Consider the following 18794-nt stretch of genomic DNA (forward strand, 5'->3'; position numbering starts at 1 on the left):
GAGGAAAATATCAGAGAGAAGTGACTGATATAATGGGACATAAATACAAAGTGTTTCCCCTTTCCCGACGTAGTAGCAGAAGTTTATGTAGTTGGGTTGTTTGGAACCCTAATTATCCGGAAGATCCCTTTAAAGAAGTCCACTTTAGAAGGGAGCGGACCATTTCGTCATAAAAAAGGGGAACTATGTAAGCGCTTTGGTAGATTTCACTTAACCAGCTGAAAATAACCGTCGCAACAATGAACAACCAGAAACTTTAAGACTATCGAGGAACGTCGGAATGATTTTAAGCAGAAAAATCAACATCAACGACATTTCCAGTGTCATCCAGAATCCTCGTCCACCCCTCCGGGCATTTCTATTTATAGCATCAGCTGTTGCAATACAAAGATTGGCTACTGAGCGTATTGTTTCGCAGATTGTGGGGCAGCTCTGAGCCTGTGGATGTTAAAGGGCGGCGCGGCGGCGGCGTTGTGAAAAACGGCGGAGATGAGGAGGAACATGTCGGCGTGAGGACGGCGGTCGTGTCGGCGTCAGGGAGGGAGCTCGACTCGGTGAGTGGCAGGTCGTGTTCGGGTGTCCCTTAACGGAAAATGTTCGGTTTATAGGGAGAAAATAAAGAAAAAGAACCCGATGTGAGGAGCTCATTAAAGCTCAGAATGATGACAGCCAGCTAAGCATTCATAGGAGGTGAGCTGCTTTTAATTAGGGTGTTTGTTTGTTGCTAAACGAATCATATTTGTTATATTCCGGGGCGGCTGCTGTCTGTTTGCATCCAACTCCTGCTCACAGAGACAGACAGAACGACGGGGCCTTGACTCTTGTTTTTTTTTTTTTTTTCTCTCCAGTGTAGCAGATTTCCCCCCGTGGGATACGTAAGAAAAACACGGCGTTTGTCACAAGTGATGAGGGAAAACCCTGCTGCAGTGTTTATGTGTTTCACGACGGGCCCCTTTCTCGTTTTTCCACGCACACACACCCACAGCAGCGGCTCTGAAGCGGGATTAGTGAGGACATTTAAGCGCTGGACACGGAGAGAACAGAGGGATTCTTCTTGTATCAGATCATAGCATGAGATCATTCAGAAGCAGCAGTCAGTCTGGAGCAGGAAGCACACTTTAATCACTATTAATAGGGTTGTGAAATCATCACATCATCTGGTTGTCTGTCTGTGGAGGAAAAATCTTGGCATTCTGCTAAAACTGCTTTACAGGAATGCTAAACCGGGATTATCTGCCATTAAATCTTGGATCAGCACACAAAAGTGTAAATGCTGCCTTTTTGATTGGATTGTTGCAAGTAAATTATGTTCTGATTGCAAAATAAATCTCAAACATTTTCCGGTTTCACATATGTAGTGTATCTTATGATTTTTACGTGACAGAACCATGTAAATGTGGAAAAAAATTGTGACTATAAAAAGTATAAAGTTGAGGGATGTACTCGGCAACCTTTTGCACCTGCTGCTGCAAAATCAAACTCTGAGGTTCTAGAAATGATTTTCCAGATATGTACTACATAAAATGCTTTGTTGTAGAATTAAACAGATCTTTTTTATTTTCAGATCTCAAAACCAATCAAATCCCTTCCAAAAACTGTAAAATTAAGGAAGCCTTTTTTATATGTGGAAAATGAAGAAGGATTGGTAGCATAGTTTGAAGTTAGTTACTTTTAAAATTCTGTTGTAATTATTAGATGCAAATTTTGCATAATAACTTATAAAAAACCCCTCCTAAAACAACAATTTTGTATTGCAAACATAATCAAAAACATTTCCTCTATGGTTTTGTAAAAACCACATGTGGCAGGCCCTTGACCTGAACTAACAAAACAAGCTGCACAGGTATTGACAGAATAATCAACTATACCATTCAGAATTGTGGCTTTAAGAAAGTTGAAAATAATAAAGTTATGGATGAGAGAAAATCATTGGACATGCCTTTTGCAGTTTGCCACAAACTTATTAGAGGATACAGAGGAAAATTCTCAAATCTGATAGCTAGAGCTACAAGCAAAACGCAATCATGTTGCCTCCGCCATCAGTTTTGCAGAAGCTTGTAAATCCCCCCCTGGTGAGTCAGGTGTGTGTCAGCAGGGAATCCCCCAAAACATGAAGGACAGGACATAATGAAGACCACTGGGTTAGAGGCTGCTAAAGACTTTTGACCTGGGTAAAGGTTCACCCTCCCAAACACACAGCCAGATTTACAGCATTATGTTTTAGAGCCGAGCGTTAGAAATGCCTAAATCCAATCAGCAATCAGCTTAGATGCTACCCATTCAATTAGGCTGATGTTGAGCTGTTTTATACGAAGATTTCAGTCTATGGATCTGTAAAGGTGATAGATGAAATGGCCCAAAAGGCTTGCAGCTCTAACTGCAGTGATAAGTTGTTCTGCGAAGACTTCAGAGGACCTGACTGCAAATACATGTCACAAGTTTTCATTTGTGAGAAGATTTGGACATTGTATCGCTTTCCTCCCACTTCACAATTTAGCACTTCCTTCTGTTGCGTTATCTCATAAAGTCCAAATAAAATGCCTTGTGGGTTTTGAATGACAAAATGTGAAATAAAGTGATAAGAATAAGTTTGCAAGGCACTGCAAAGTTAGTTGATTTGATTTGGACTGTACTGCATTTAAGTACTGTTCACCTGGACAATAAAAGTAAGAAAATAGATCCAGCTTCTTTGGTCTTCTCTAAGGAAGTGTTTTCTTTTTCTGACCAGAAATTAGGGGAAAACAGGATTATTTGAGTTTATGCATCAAACAAAAGAAGCATTGCCAGGTTAAGTAAATACCAGTTTTTTCCCATCTATACACTATACATCTATACAATCTGGGACAGTGTAAATATGCAAAATGTTACTTCATGAATAAGTAACTTCTTTTTTCTTAAAGTTAACTGAGTTTTAGTTTTGATAGCTTTGTGAATACTTTGACTATATGCTTGGAGGACATCTTTAAGCACAGTACATGGAGATGCACTTTCAGCAAAATGTATTACTTAATGTTGATGAGTCAGTGATGTGGTAGGCATTTCTTAAGCCATTTTTATTAATTTAATCTCCTTAGTTGCATAGTTTTTTTTTTTTTTTTTTTTTTGTGGACCAAAAATATGACCTGTGTGACAGAATATTACTAGTGTTTTCTAGTAAGTTGGGGAAAGAATAAACCAAAAACAAAACAAAATTAAAAAAAAAACTGTTGCCACAACTACAGTACATATTAAATTTGTTAGATCCCTTTTTGTCCCGGCAATGCACTCCCTAAAATGTTTGGCATATTGCAGTTGGATTTAAAAACGATAAGAGTTTGTTTACGCAATCTTTAGTTTATGTGGTGATTCTTTTGGACTCACCACAAGAATGTACAAAATAGGTTCAGTTAAAAAAAAAAGGAAGTATGTCATCCACAAAATTGTACTCTATGCTTTGGCTGCATTGGGACTGTGACTGCCTTGAAAGTTTGTCATATACATTTATAATTTGACTTAAACTTCTAAAAATGTTTCTCATATTACTGTTGGCATTGCCCAGTATTAGATATTTGTGTTAAGGAAAATACTTTGGTATCATGTTTTTTTTTTTTTTGTACTTTTAAAACAGAAAATCAACTGTTTATTCCTATTGCTGCTGCGATTACTATATCTCAACATTTATTTACTAATTTGATATGAAATACACTAAATGTAGTAGTTTATACGCGCTTGCGTACTATCCCTTGGCAATTGTCACTTTACAGAGTTGCATAAGTATAACAATCTAATACTATCTGGTAAATTAGTCAGGCAATCTGCTCCAGTGGAGTTTGTCTGTTTTTAAGGCTGGACATTTTTCCTAACAGTAAAATTTTTATTTCTTCTAAGAAAAAGACTATATGACGAAGTATGAGGGTCATGCTTAGAAACTATTACAACTTTATTCTGGCAATATGACAACTTCTTGTTTTATTTTGACTTTATTCTTGTAATTTTATTTTTATTTTCTGCTGTCAACTTAAGTAAGTGCCTTCATTTATATCTAGATTATTAAATAGCAATTAAGCAACAAGTTGGGGAGGGACAGTGCTGTCTTACACTCTATTCTGCATAGCTTGAGAAACGCATCGTTCCAAAAGTTTCTTTGGTGTCTGATTTTTTTAAAATGAGCTTTTCGGAACCTTGTAATGGGCAGACTGGTCACGCCTCAGTATTGTTAACTTACCCAGGTCTTGTCTTTAGCATTTTAAAATAAATTGTGATTTACTCCTAAATTGCAGTTGTCTGTATAGTTGGTGTGTGGTAAAGGGTTTCCGTCATGAAATCCAGACATTCCTTGAAAGCCACTAAGAGAAAACAAAGTTGTCATTAAATGTTGACAAAGGTCAGAGCAGGACATGGCTCTTTCAAACTACAGGAACCTCTTCAAGTGCTTAGACTTTGCAGGGTGCAACATGTCCATGTGTCAGATCTGTTCCTACATGATCAAAAAAGTTTTAAGTTTAACCCCACATATGTCTTCTTTTTATGGTTGGATGGATCCAGCTCTGTGTAACTTCCAACAGGAAAGAAGTGGCTATGGCTGGCATCCTTATTCATTGAAATTCAGGAGAAACTGTTGAAGTGAGGCAGAGTTATTAAAAATTATAAAGCTTCTGTAACAATGGGCTTAGTCCTTAGTGCTGTCTTGCAACCAAATAACTGTAGTGACCACTTAAAGATGTTCTTGCTAGACTCTTAAAGTTTCATTGTCACTTTAGATCTGGCCATAACTAACTCTCATTCCATGCAGATTGCGTCTCAGAATCGTCAATGTTAAGAACTTCCTTTGGCGGTCATAGCTAACATGCCAAAGAGTCCACTTAAATATGGGTAATCTAATTTTTATATTTTTATAAGTTCAAATTCAAAGAGCTTTTTAAGTAGCTCATTTGTGACTGTAATTTAAATGCAGATTATTGTATTAGAAACTCTAAATGTAAACCTTTTATTTCATAGAATGACTACAGTTGGAATGTGAGACTGATCCGGCCGGTGACTGATGGCATTTTATCTGTAACCGCTTTAAGAATGTAGTTGGTCAACATAACAGATCCGATCTTTCTGATTAGATGTCTAATGCAACACACATTTCCCAAAATCCTCTTCCTTCTAGTTATCAGGGTTGTGACGTCTGGTTCCCAGGATGCAGCAGAGCCACTGGGGTGTATATGCTGACCTATGCTCCAAAGAAAAACAGCCCTGTTGAATCAAAATCAAACCCGGTCAGCTTGTTCCTGCACATCTTTGTTTTGTTTCCTCACTGCTTCGTTGCCCTCAACATCACTTAGTGGCTTCTTATTCTTCTACATAATTAATTTTGGTTCTGAATGTCCAAAAAGTGAGAAACCACCAACATTTCCTAAATATCTGAGCCAAAGACCAGCACATGCTGAAAGTTAATTTCCCTCAGAGATGGAGGTGAGCAGAAACCCAAGTTGGTTCTGAGAGAATAAATGGCCTTGTCTGACCCAAAGTAAGATGCGCTTAACAGATTAATCTTTGCAAAGATTCTGAAGCTTTTCAAGCTGATGAACTCAAAACATTTATGATTTTCTTTTCTCTTAAGCTTTCAACCCGATATTGAGTATTAGAACTCAAAACTCAAGATTTTTTAAACTTCTTGATGTTTATTCCCAATCAGACAAATTGCAAAGTAGTTGGTGCCCCTTTTTGTTGTTTTAATGTGTTTCTTTTGTAAATGACTTGGATTGGACTGCAGTGTAATTACAATGAAATGTATTCCTTAATATCATGCAACGACTTAAAATAAATCTTTATTACATCATCTTCCCATTCCTTTTTGAACATATACAATGAGATTGCTCTTTATTTTATTTTATTTTTATTTTTAAAAGAAATCCTCCTTTAGACTCTCATATCTGTTAGACATTAGACATGAGGAATTCTTAAAAGATTTGACAGCGAAATAAGACTCTTTAAAGCTTTTTTATGTTTTATTTAAAAGACAACAAATTCTTAAATACTGAAGGTGGTTTTTAGATTTTTCAGGAGTTTGGAGCTCGATGAGTGTTTAGCAGTACGGCTCTGCAGGCTGGGGTGTGTTCTTCCTTGTTTGTGTTCTGTGAGTTATGCTGCTGCTCCGTTCCCACGTGAACATGGAGATCTCTTTATCCTTTCTCAAGAAGGCAACCGGCGATTTCTCCAAGAAGTCCCTCAGAGGCTTCCCGAAGCCATTGTGAGAGAAAATATTAGCTGCTGACACACAAACTTCACCCGCAAATGTTCCCCTTGCTGCTAGCGTCTTTAATGTCAGCAGTAGCAGATGTGTCTGAAATTTACAGACTTTGTGACATAGCAGCATTTTTTTTTTTTTTGTTAAATTGAGGAAGTTGTATTCTTTATGGTTTGGCAGATTAAGCATGCATGCTTTTAAAGCAGAATGCTGACAAGAAGTCAAATGGAAGCCCTCATGTGGACAGTACTGCAAACATCAAGCATGACCCTGTCCATTGTTGGACAGATTAGCGATCAGGTCTTATTCTCACCTCTGATTGCACTTATTGGGCGCTTCAGAGGAGTGCTCACCTCACCAGAGGGACATCCTGACCAGCCCTGGTGGGTGGTGACCTGTCTTGCAGCAAAGACTCTCCGTGTTTAACAAGCTTGAAACTGGTAGCAAGAATTCTTGTTAGAAATTCCTGAAAGTCTGTCTTTGGCACTGCTGGATTATTGTGGTGCAGCTTTTTAACCCAACTAAGTCAACAACTGCTGAGCCTTTTTTTTGTGTCGGGAACGTAAGTCTTTTTGCTCAGCCTGGGCAAATGAGTGGTTAGCCCGGGAAAGGAAGGAAACATCTTCCTTCCCTCTATTGTGCCGAGCAGGAAAGGATGGACTCTGGCCAGCTGACAGCTGTTTCCTGGTGGATGGAGGAGGAATGGGTGCGTGGGTGGGGGTGTTGTGCTAGTGGTTGGTGAATGTGTGGCTTTTTTGTGCGCTTCAGCCGAGAGGCTTTAAAGTAAGACAGAGAGGAGCTGTTATATTGAACTTGCATACTTGTGTGAAAAGTGGGGGATTCAGAGTTTAACCCATTCACTGCTCAGACTGAAAAGCCTCTAAGTAAAATCTTTTCTTTTTTTAATATAGTAGAAATCAGACACATGCTAAAGTTTATTTTATTGATTTACTGATGATTGATAAGTGGCCACTTTCTCAAAAGACTGAGTTTTCTCTTATATCCACAGGGTCAACCATCTGATAACTGAGGTACATTTTTCACAATATAGAAAAATCAAAGATGAAAAGAACAAAATGTGTGAAACACTTAATTCCTGATGTTCATACAGGAGTCTGTTGTTGATTTTGAATGTTACAATTTCTCCACAAGAAGTGCATTATCTCACCACAGCCCTCAAAATCAACAACATGTTGACGTTGGCATCATGTTTCAATTTTTCTGCATTATCTCTCCACTTTCCTGTCATCACATCCTCTCCATCGTAGAGCATCACTTTGTAGTAAAGATTATCAAATGTTTATATTCCAAAATGGAACCGTATAAAATGCATTTTGCATCCCACTCTAGACTCTGTTTGGGCCATTTCGCTTTCCCATTGTGGCATGGTTCTGCCACCTTTGTTTCTGTGTCAACTGCCTCCAATTAGGAATGACCAGTGGCAGTCAAACTAAATCACTGCTTTCTAACTGATCTTATTGTATGTTTAGGGTAATTAGAAGAACAATTTGTGCCCAAGCTAATATATTTTACTGTCTTCAGATGTTGCTTTAATATTTACTAGGACTGAAAAAATTAATTTGATTAATTGTAATAAATCTATCATTGAATTAAACATCAACTAAATTAGTAATTGGTTGATTGATAAACTGAGTATATGAATGCATAAAAAGACCATTTGCTAAAGAACATACTCGATGCAGTAATTAAAATCAGAACTGTGCCAAACATTTTGCATTTAAGATGGGAAACTGTTAAATTTCCATGAAAATGGAATGGAAAATCTCCTAAGCGACTTTTAATATTCAATTATTAATCAAAATAGATGATAGATCATCACTAAACCGTGTTGTAGTGATGTTAAGTCAAGCAGAAAGATGTTAAGTGTTATCGGCTGTCTTTCAAGAATTAGCAAAAATAAGTTCATGTTGCAAAGAAAATATGAACATGTTGGAGATTTTTGTTTTTATTGAAAGAATTAAAGTATTTTATGCCTCCTTGGTGTATTAAAACCATCTTTAAAATGTGTAAAACGAAATCAAGTGCATGTTTATTTAGATGTGTATGCAAACTGAATCTAAAAGCAGAAGATTATTTGGAGTTCTCTGAAACTGAAAAGCAGAACAAGGTTGCTAATGTAAATTCATGCAAATTCAGAACATTTCAGTACAAAATTGTTTAACCAGGCTAATAATAGATTAGCAGCACAAAAGATTGTGTAAGATCCTTACCAACCCACTCTCTACCCCTTTTTTAATTGCTCCATGCTGTAGCCTCAAGTATATTTATTGGATTTTTAACAGGAAACAGACAAACAAGTCAAGCTGTAGTTTGTGTGTCATAAACTGGAACAACTGAGCTGGTTGGGTCTAAATATGTCTTTACTCAAAAAAGGAAGCAAACCATGAAAAGGTGGTGCCCGTTGTGGTGACTCAGGCCTAATTTGAACTGTTTGGCTCTGTCCTCGTGTGCCTCTGCTTCCTCAGCCTCTTTCTTCCGTTTATGAATAATCTCATCATCCTGTTCCTCTTGCGTCTCCCGCTCTCCCCACTTGTCCCGATCTTTTAGTGGCGGTCTTATCGTGGATGGGCTCCGTGTAGAACTGCACTCCGACTTCAGCCGAACAGAAAAACACTCTTGTGCCGATTCTTGCACTCGTACAAAATGTTTATTTTAACTTGGTGGGGAGTTATAATTACAAGCTACAGCTATCCGTCTTTGAGCCGTCATATTTCTGCTGGTTCTGGACATACTGGACCATCTGGTATGTCATTCTGAATGGAACTGTATTCAGGCTGCTGTGGGTTTTCTTTTTACTTAGATTTAGGGCATTCTTGTATTTATAGAGCAGCTTTCACCACAATGATGGGCTGAAACACTGGTGACAAATGCTGCTTCATTTTTAGAGGCTTTTTGTAGTTTTCCATTGGAACGCAACTAATTCAGTTTGCCTGACATTAAAGCAGATTTACTGTTTTTCCTATATAAAACTTTCTGAACTTTAATAAAATGTCTGACTTTGTTTTTCTCAGTGTAAACTAATGTTTGATCCCTGTTTCTTAAACCATTACTTTAGTTTTCTTCAGAGAAGCAATTGTGGAATGATTTCCTCAGTTTCTCTTCATACTAAACACTTCTAAAATATAGGAAAAGAAATGCAATTTAATTCTTAAATACTTGGGTTTTAGTCATTTGCTGCTCCACCGTTAACGGCACTGAACTCAGTTTCTTTTCATGCTGTATGCCTCAGACTTTTGGCCCACTACAGTCGTTGGGTGTGTCTGATATGGCCAAAAACCTGGATGTACAACCTTGAGCATCCTTTAAACGAGACTATTTTACAGCAGAGTGCCTTCAGTCAGAAGCTTCTTAAGAATTGCTGTGATCCAGACCACTACAGGAGATCATTCCTACTCATAGCTATAAGCAACAGCTTTTTGAAAAAAATAGATTACTTTTCCATTGGGAATAATTAACTATTTTTTTCAATGATTTCTTCAGAAAATTGCCTAGAAATGTTATGAATCAACACAACTTTCACCACAGCCAGCAGACTATCCGCTAGCACCACGTTTTGATAACAAGATCTTCCCGTCTGTTACAAAACATCGAGAGTAAAAGCAGCAAAAATATGACCTGCAACAACACAGAACCATAGAGTCTGGATCAGAGTCAAGAATAAAATGACATCGGCGTCTTGATCCAGTCTGTATGACGCTGTTACAGAAGGGGAGAGCTGCTTTAACGACAGACTCCTGCTGTGATGTGTGTGTCGAGTCAAAGAGTTTGGATCACATCTTTCTTTTATTCTGTCAGCCTGCACTCCACAGCCTATGGGATATCATCATGATATAACAATCTCACTGTTAAACCGAAATCCAAAATGACTTTTTTAGGTTTTTGCAGTTGTGGGAAAAAAAAACCTAGTCTTTCCATACAGATGATTTGACAGTTTGTCTTTAAGCAGGGAGCGAGTATACAGAATAACCCTCAAGCTAAAATCTTTCTGTTTTAATTAAGCTGCATAACACTGAGTCCAGTTCTAAACATGTTAAGAATGATTAGCAGAGCGTCAGTAGTTGGTTGCTTCTGTTTCTAATGTTTAATTACTTCCGTCTTTCAATATTGTTTTTTTCAGGGTATTGTCTATAGTTCCTTTTCAACAGACTGTTATCTTGTACGGTTGTTTAAAATCGGTTGTCCTTCAATATGAGACCGCCGGTTTGCGTTAAATTCCCTAACCCTGGCTGTCTGCACATCTATAAAATGCCTTAAATTGATGTGCCCAAAATTAAGACCTTAAAATGTTTTAAATTTATTAACTAAATAAGTTGGCCTTAAATGCGTCAATCACAGGTCTTAACATTTATTGTGGCAGGACTATTTACGCTAGTAAATTGTCATGAATAGTAAATGCTGGTAGCCACAAACACCAGTTGGCTGCTAAATGTCCATCATGGGTAATTGCAAATTTATTGCTAGCTGGCTGGACGATGTTTGGCTCACCGATACAAAAGAAAATTGCAAATAAATAAATTGTATGTTTGTGCTGTGACGTGTCGGGTCTGAAGTTTCATTCATAATGGTCTTTAAAAATCTTAAATTTGAGTTTTAAATATTATAACCTCCTGCCATTTGGTTGACAATATCAAGTGTCGCACTGCAAATGCTATCAGTTTAACAACTCAATTATTCTCACCTTGATCCAGTTAAATAACACTGCTTAAGCATGAAGGACTGTGCAATAACACAAGGTGTTTAGTGGGTGTGTGTGTGCAGTGTTCATTGTTAACTGATGTGGGGTGAGATTTAGATAACTCTGTTTAGGCAACAAGTATTGTTGTTTGTCTTTGTGCTGTGAAGCAAAAGGATTACAGAGTTCAGCTTGAAGTGAACTATAATGCCTTTCCCAACTGGGTCACTAAGGGTTTTTCTATCCTGTTTTATTTTACTCTATTTTTAACAATAGACCATATCTTGACATAGAAAATGGAAAACGAATGGAAATGGTGGGTCAGACGTTTTATTTATTACAACATGTTGGAGCTCTTGCAGGTTTTAGCAGTGATATGAACCTCTAAGCCATGGAAAATAGATCTTCTAACCTTCCAAAACTGAACCCGGGTAAAACGATTCTTACATTGCCTGGTTGGTTAAATTTTCATTCTCCTGCTCTGTGAAGTTTTAAATGTTAAATTAATGCCCCTCAGCTCTAGGTAAAAGTCATTTTAAATGCAATGTCTCATTTTGTAGTTGGTTCATCTGCCCCCCTTTCCTTCTGCTTTTATCTCCAACCCTTAGCTATGATCTGTCGTCTCCATGGCGACGAGCAAGCAGCTGCAACAAAAAAAGCCTTAACATCTCTCTCTCCTGCTCTCCTTTGTTGTCAATCCCCTTTTATTTATCTTCCCCCAACCCCTTTCTTTCTTTTCTGTCCTCCATTTCAACCAGGTGTGTCTCACCAGCCACCTTCTAGTCTTCTTCCCACCACTGTCGAGGTAGCCATGGCGACCAGCGCCGTGCCGAGCGACAACCTGCCAACCTACAAGCTGGTGGTGGTGGGGGACGGTGGCGTTGGGAAAAGCGCTCTAACCATCCAGTTTTTCCAGAAGATCTTTGTGCCAGACTACGATCCCACTATAGAGGACTCGTACCTTAAACACACTGAAATAGATGGGCAGTGGGCGATACTGGACGGTGAGTTCGAGTTATTTTATAAAAAGCATTTGCTGCCTTGGGTTGCTAGTTCTGTTTACACACATGGGTAATTAGCAGTTCTCCGACAGCTGTAATAACATACTGGGGGTTTACACGTGGAAGAAATTATGTAACATCAAACAGCTCATTGTTTCTGCTGCAGAGTGTCCTGTTTATTTGGGAACACAATCTAAATCGCTGAAAATAAAAGAAAAAAGTGTTGCACTTTAACTGTATGCATCGGAGGCCTTAAAGTTTTACCAGGGCAAGGCCTCTTCTCTCTAAAATTAAAGCAGCATGACTTTGTTTTACAATGAATTTCCCCCCAGTCTGGACGTACGACACGGTGGCATTTTTGAAGAGAACCAATGATGATTTGGGCTTTTTATTTGTCTATTTTATTCAGCCACAGAATCTAGGGAAGTATTGGAGAGTCAAAAATGAGAACACAGACTGACTCGAGGAATAAATCACTAATTAACATGCAAAAAATAAATGTCTTTGCAAATACATTCATTTTCACAGTTGGATCTTCTAATCGTTACTTTCTAATGCTAAAAACGAGTATCAACTTGAACAAAGACGGCAAAGTCATAAGATTAAGACCAGATAATTGTTATGCTGTGATATGCAGAAGATTGTAGGACTATTAGCTTCTTTTTACCAAGACTGTAAATGAATTACTCCTCTATTTCATTAGCACATGATGGCAAAAGGCCTGCAGTTTTAATGGAAAGAATGCTCATGGTCAAACATTTTCTGTTTCCTGGAAAGCAGCAGGGAACTCTTTTTTTTTTTTTTTTTTCTTTTTTTTTTTTCGTGTAATTCGTGAAATATGAAGTGCTAATTTTGCTGGTTTATTAAGGGAGTTCATGCTTTCATTTCCCCAGTACTGGACACAGCAGGCCAGGAGGAGTTTAGCGCGATGAGGGAGCAGTACATGAGGACAGGAGACGGTTTCCTCATAGTCTTCTCTGTCACGGACAAGGCCAGCTTCGAACATGTGGACAGATTCCATCAACTCATACTACGGGTCAAAGACAGGTGAGACGGAGACGCACGACACGACACGACACGACACGACGTTAGTGTCTGAAAATATCCTAAGTTGATGGAAAAAGTGTCTCCTTTTTATGTGAGGGACTGTTTAACTGTCATCATAAATGTGAGAGAAAAGACAGACTGCAGTCATAATGTGATGAATCATGGGCCCCCGAAGAATGTATGCACAGCAATGTTAAATATAGCAAGGCTAAGATAAGCGGAACTAACCCTCTTAAATGGAACAGACATTTACATCGCAGTTAAACAGAGTGTGTGTTTATCTCTCTCATAAACAGTTGAATTCAGTATTTTTATTTTCTTTTTTTTCTGCACTAGTTAAATTGTTTTTAAACATGTCTGCAGGACACAGAGCACCTGATTAAAAAAAAACAAAAAACACAAGTTGGATTTCTGTGTGTTGTCATCACGCCTCCTTCAGGTTGTTTTTATGGCTTTTATCGAATCAGCAGGCTTGGGGTCACTATGCAAAAAGGAAATATGAGCTATTAGAAATATTTTTGGAGATTTCCTTAAAACGGCCTCCTTTTGGAGATGTTGAAGAAGGCAGAATAAAAGTGCCTGTTCTCTCACTGCAGGAACTGCAAATACCAGAAAAAATAGAAGCTAGACTTGAACACACTGCTGTCCGTCTATATTGGGTATTGAGAGTGTAAACGCTTTTATTTATTTATTTTGTTAGAGGATTGAAGTGTTGCAGAAATCAGACACCTCTCAAACAGTACTGAGCTGCTGTGCTAAAACAGCTCGGACAGTTAAGACGCATACAAGCGTATTTAATGTAGAAATACATTCTACCATTTAGTCTGTTGGATAATGGGTTCACTTTCAACATGCTCATTTTTTTTCATCTTTTTTTTTCCTGTTTTCCATCAGGGAGGCCTTCCCAATGGTGCTTGTTGCTAACAAAGTGGATTTGGTTCATCTAAGGAAGGTGACATCAGACCAGGGCCAGGAGATGGCTGCCAAACATAATGTGAGTCCTAAAGTGCTGATATCAGTTTTCCTTTTTAATTAAACGCATGCAGCATTAATTTCTCAAGCCTTTTTACTGGTTTGTCTGAACTGTGAACACAAAACGACCAAAGAGCAGAGAGAAAGAGGAAGGAACCATCATAGAATCTGAGTTTATAGTACACCATCAGGAATGGAGAATTAAAGTTTGACAGAAAAGAAGAGATGATGCAGTTTATACAAATCGAGCCTTCTGTCCTCTGTTGAGTATGATTCTAGCTCACATCCCTCTTCTCTAAATACTGTCAGCATTGATTTAAATTTTGTTATTCCTGTTTCCTCAGATAACGTATATTGAAACCAGTGCCAAGGATCCTCCAATGAATGTGGACAAAGCCTTTCATGAACTGGTCCGAGTTATAAGGTAACTTCATTAACTCTTTTGATTTTTAGGAGATGTGGGGTGCTTATCTGGATCATAAGAAGAAGTAATGATGGTAAAAAGAAGGAACTAAAACGTTTTTTGGGAGGTTGCGACAGAAAATGACCTTTAGTTATTTCATGCCACTTTGTTGTCATTTGTGATTTCAGAAGAATTGGCTTGTTTCTCATGTATTTTCATTGTGGCCATTTAGTTTGATTGTTGCTGTTGGGACTGACCTGCTGAGACAAAAGTGGACAGTTTGTGTGTCCAGCATGCCATAGATGAGTTCCTGCTAGGTGAATCAACAGTGCCCTCTTGTGGTAACAGTGTGGTGTTGAAGTCAGAGAAAGGGGTCTTGGCTAGGGGGAAAACTTTATTTGGTTTTAGAATTCAATATTACTAGTGGTAATCCTTTTAGTTGACAAAAAATAAACTGTCCCTTTAAATCAACCATTTTGTTCTTCTAATTCAGTCTGAATGATGCTTGGGCATTTTGTGCCAGTGTGGATATATTTTTTTATTTTTTATTTATTTTTTTTATTCACTTTTGCTAAGTTTTCTGTGTCTGAAAATATTTGGCCGCAATTGTAGTTGAAGGGATTTTTTTTATTATTATTTTTATAGTTTTTATGGGATTTCAGCACCAAGAGAAGTTGCTGCAAGGTTGAACCGCTGGATGAACCAGTGTTGCCATCTTTAGGTGAAAGTTTAGTACTGCAGTAATATAAAGGGCGTTGGCAAAAATCAAAAGCAATATAGTTATTATTATTTCCTATTTCAGTTGGTTTGTGTAATCTCACATTTCTATTGAGTGTAGTGGTCAAACTTTTTGATATTAAATGCATCAACAGGTTAATTTACTAAAGCAATAGAAAATGATGGACAACAAGCCAAAAGGAAAAACAAATTTCTTAAAACAAACGAATAAAAAAAAAAACATGTTTAACTCATCAATGTGGTAGCACTTTAGAAGTTATCCAGAAATATTTATTTATGGGAAACTGTCGTCAAACATTTTCAAAGTTGGCAAAAGCGGTAAGCAACCTCGTTTTTGGAAGTGTGCCCTCCACTGTCCAATGGTTTTGTATCAATGTATAAATACAGGTGCATTAGGGACAATTAAGCTTACAAAAGAAAGCAAAGTCTCTTCATACAAGTTGCTTAAAATCTTAAATATCAAAAGGAAAACTGACACAAAAGAAATTCATCATCAAAACGGACAAAATCCTGGCTTTTTTTTTTATTTCTTTACATTTATGTGCAGAAAAACAAGTTTTTGTTCAGTCATTCCAGTCAAATTTGAACTATGAAATCTTAATTTTTGTCTAAAATTTTCTCTCCCCCCCCTCCTGCAGACAACAGGTCCCAGAGCGAAACCAGAAGAAGAAAAAGAAGATGAAGTGGAGAGCGGAACGTTCCACTGGTTCCCACAGGTTCCACTGCGCCATATTGTGACCGCCCTTCTCCTCGGCATCACTCATCGCATAAACACACAGACGGACAGAGAAAAACATACACACCTTTGGATGTCAGGGAACTCTCCAGCAGTGTTTAACTACTGGAGCACAAAAGCCAGACGGAGGTAGACGTGTCACTGAACAGCTTCATGGATCCTGAGAGACTGAAGGCTGAACTGACAGGCGACCCCTCAGCCCTTCGAGGTGCATCGGAAAGACTGTGTTACCTTCCTCTTCTAACCCTTAGTTTTTTTTTTCTCCCCAACCTCACTCCTCTTTCTGTAATGAAAACTGAAACAGAACAACTGCAGAGTAACTAACTACGGCACAAGATTTCACACGTTTTTGGAGGAGAATACAGAGAAAGAAATTGAGAGGGGAAAGGAAAATGGAGTAACTGGCTCAAAGTGGCGCCTGTTTTTTTTATTTTATTTTTATATTATCTCACTACAACAGCTTTGGGGGGGAAATAAAGCCACAGTTGTTTTGCAGTGGGCTTCTTTTATTGGAGAGTGAAGGTAGGACTGAATGTGGAAGTGGTGATGGGTATTCTGGCGGCGTTGCAGCTGATTGTGGTGCAACGTGCACCAAGAGGTCATGTTACGGATTGGCAATGTTAGGAGAAGAAATGTGGGATGGTGGAAATAAAAAAAAATACGTGTTGAATAGACTGTGGCCATGTCAGCTGTGGAGTATGTTTTTTTTTTTTTTTTTTTTTTCCCTTATGATCATTTAAAAAAATTGAGAATTATGTATTGAGATCAAGTAAGAGCCATGTTTACAGATACTTGAGGATTTTATTTCCCCACTCCAAGAGCCACTTTGTTATACCTATTTTAAAAAAAAACAAGTGGGTTTGTTCCCTCTTATGTGCTTGTAAGTGGTGATCAATTCTGTATGAGCATTATGTTTCGTTTTTCTCATTCTGATCATATCTTTCCATCTGTCTTTTTTTTTTTTACTTTTATTTTGAAGTGTACAAATGACAGATGTGATATACAAAAATATGTAATTATATGTGGCAATGTAGACAAATTCACTGCTGTTTCACAGAAAATAAAGTCTATGAATTTGTTAGTAAAGTAGAATAGATGAGGGATAAATGAGCGGGCGATGGGGCTGGAGAAGCTGATTTGCACTGGCCACAAACCAAAATAATGTGATGTCACTTTATCTCAATCCAGGGGCTTTTCCCGCCTCCCCCATCGACTTCAGGACTACGATATTTGATGATCAGCGCTTGGTGAGGTAGAGGATGAAATCCTGTAGCTTTAGGAATCTGTCAGTGCTAGGAAACCTGCCTGAAGAGGGCAGTGTTGCGCTCTTCTGGCTCAAAGCCATGTCCTACAGTAGCTACAGACCAGATCGGTGGAACGTTGCAGACTAATCTATGAAAAATGGCTCGTACTGTTATTGGACTAAAGTTTTGGTGGGCGGCTTCCTCTTCAGGATGCGCACCAACTCTTGGAGGAATACGTTTTTTGCACTTTGAAAACAATCTCTGACTTTTTCCTATTGGCATGTTTTCTTTTTAAACCTGTAGGTGAGCTGGAAGGCACGGTTAATATAAAATATAAATGTGTATATCTGAATGTAAAATGATAACGTGAGCAAACAGCTGATTGGAGTTGTAGCCTCGTGTGCCTGCGTATGCCTGTTGCCTTGGCCATGATTGTAAAAACCAATCAACTAATTTGAGATGTAATCATTTAAAATTGTATTGGAAGCAAAAGTCGCATTATTACGCAGTTTTAAATTAAGGTGCTTCTGTATGATGTTTGACTGAATGACCGACGCCTGGAAGTGGAACCTCAGCAGAAACAACTCTGCATTTATCAGCAGCTACTGCTAAAAGGGACATTTTCCAGAGAAGGACTCAAGAAAACAAAAAGAAAAGAAACGACTGACTTTTGAGCAAACAGACTGGATGGAAGGGGAGCAAAAATATACTGAATGTGTTACAAAAGTTATTGCATCATGTGTGTTTGATACCATTTTTGTATTATTGATATGATTATTGGAAAGTGTTTTTAAGCAACTGAATAATTTATTTCTGTCTGTTACCTCACTGTGTCCCAGACCTGGACAAAAAAAAAAAATTTTTTTTTTTTCCTTTTGCCTTTGAGTATCTGTACTGTATACTGTGGACCAAGATGAAAATTAAAAGAAACAAATTTTGGTCCTGGGATGAAAATAAATCTGCTTTACTGGAATCTGTGTGGAGTAATTGACGAATAGAAACAAGTTGAGTTAAAAATTTCCTGCATTTGTGTAACTCTTTCTCAAGTCCAGAAAATGTTGCTACAATGGTGTATTAGGGCCATTGTAGATAGGAAAATAATCTCAACTCAGTTTTGTTTCTTGCAAATCTTTTACTTTTGGAGCTTGGAAATTTTATTTTTTCTAGAAAATTTCTGACATGAATCTCAAAATGTGAGTTTTTTGGTGGACATTTACCTTTCTTAGATTGTCTTAGGGAACGTCTTAGTTTTAGGTGTCATTTGTTTAGTTTTATGAATTAAGATGCATGCACAAGAAACAGGTATAAAAATGGGTATAAAATAAGATTCCCTGCCAAAAAATAACATTAAAATAAGCAGATCAAAGGCTTTGACCCATTTATGCAAGTTTAAAACTGCACTCTCAATTTTAAAGAATAATTCCAAATTGTTGATGTCTTTTGTGCATTTAGAAACTGTAGTCATTTTATAAGGATCAGGGCAAACTTTGACTTACAGTAAAAAAAAAACTGCTTTTAAATCTGTGTGCTGTTTTCCCCAAAAACCTGTTGCACAAATAGCTTAACCAGGCTCTTGCTAACGGTGACCTTTATATTCAGCCTCAGGGGACAAGCAGTATTTCAGTAAAAAAATAAAAAATAAAAAGCTTTATTTTTTCCACTTGGCAGGTAGGTAAACATGTCACTGGGACTAACTTTGCTGAACACATTTGTGCTCCTCAGCCACCGTGAACTCAACCATGTGTG

General features: G+C 37.9%; 1 protein-coding gene across 1 annotated transcript; it reads left to right on the forward strand.

Annotated features, from left to right (window-relative positions):
* The first annotated feature begins 236 nt into the window (after positions 1-236).
* On the forward strand, positions 237-18021 carry mrasa (muscle RAS oncogene homolog a). Its single transcript, XM_015000992.2, has 6 exons — positions 237-554; positions 11666-11911; positions 12802-12955; positions 13850-13949; positions 14272-14351; positions 15707-18021. The coding sequence occupies exons 2-6, from the start codon at positions 11719-11721 to the stop codon at positions 15804-15806; spliced, it is 627 nt and encodes a 208-aa protein (XP_014856478.1). The 5' UTR covers positions 237-554; positions 11666-11718; the 3' UTR covers positions 15807-18021.
* The last annotated feature ends 773 nt before the right edge of the window (positions 18022-18794 follow it).

The sequence above is a fragment of the Poecilia mexicana genome, unplaced genomic scaffold, assembly GCF_051168715.1.
Source record: "Poecilia mexicana isolate PSO_F unplaced genomic scaffold, ASM5116871v1 scaffold_2, whole genome shotgun sequence".
Taxonomy (NCBI): Eukaryota; Metazoa; Chordata; class Actinopteri; order Cyprinodontiformes; family Poeciliidae; genus Poecilia; species Poecilia mexicana.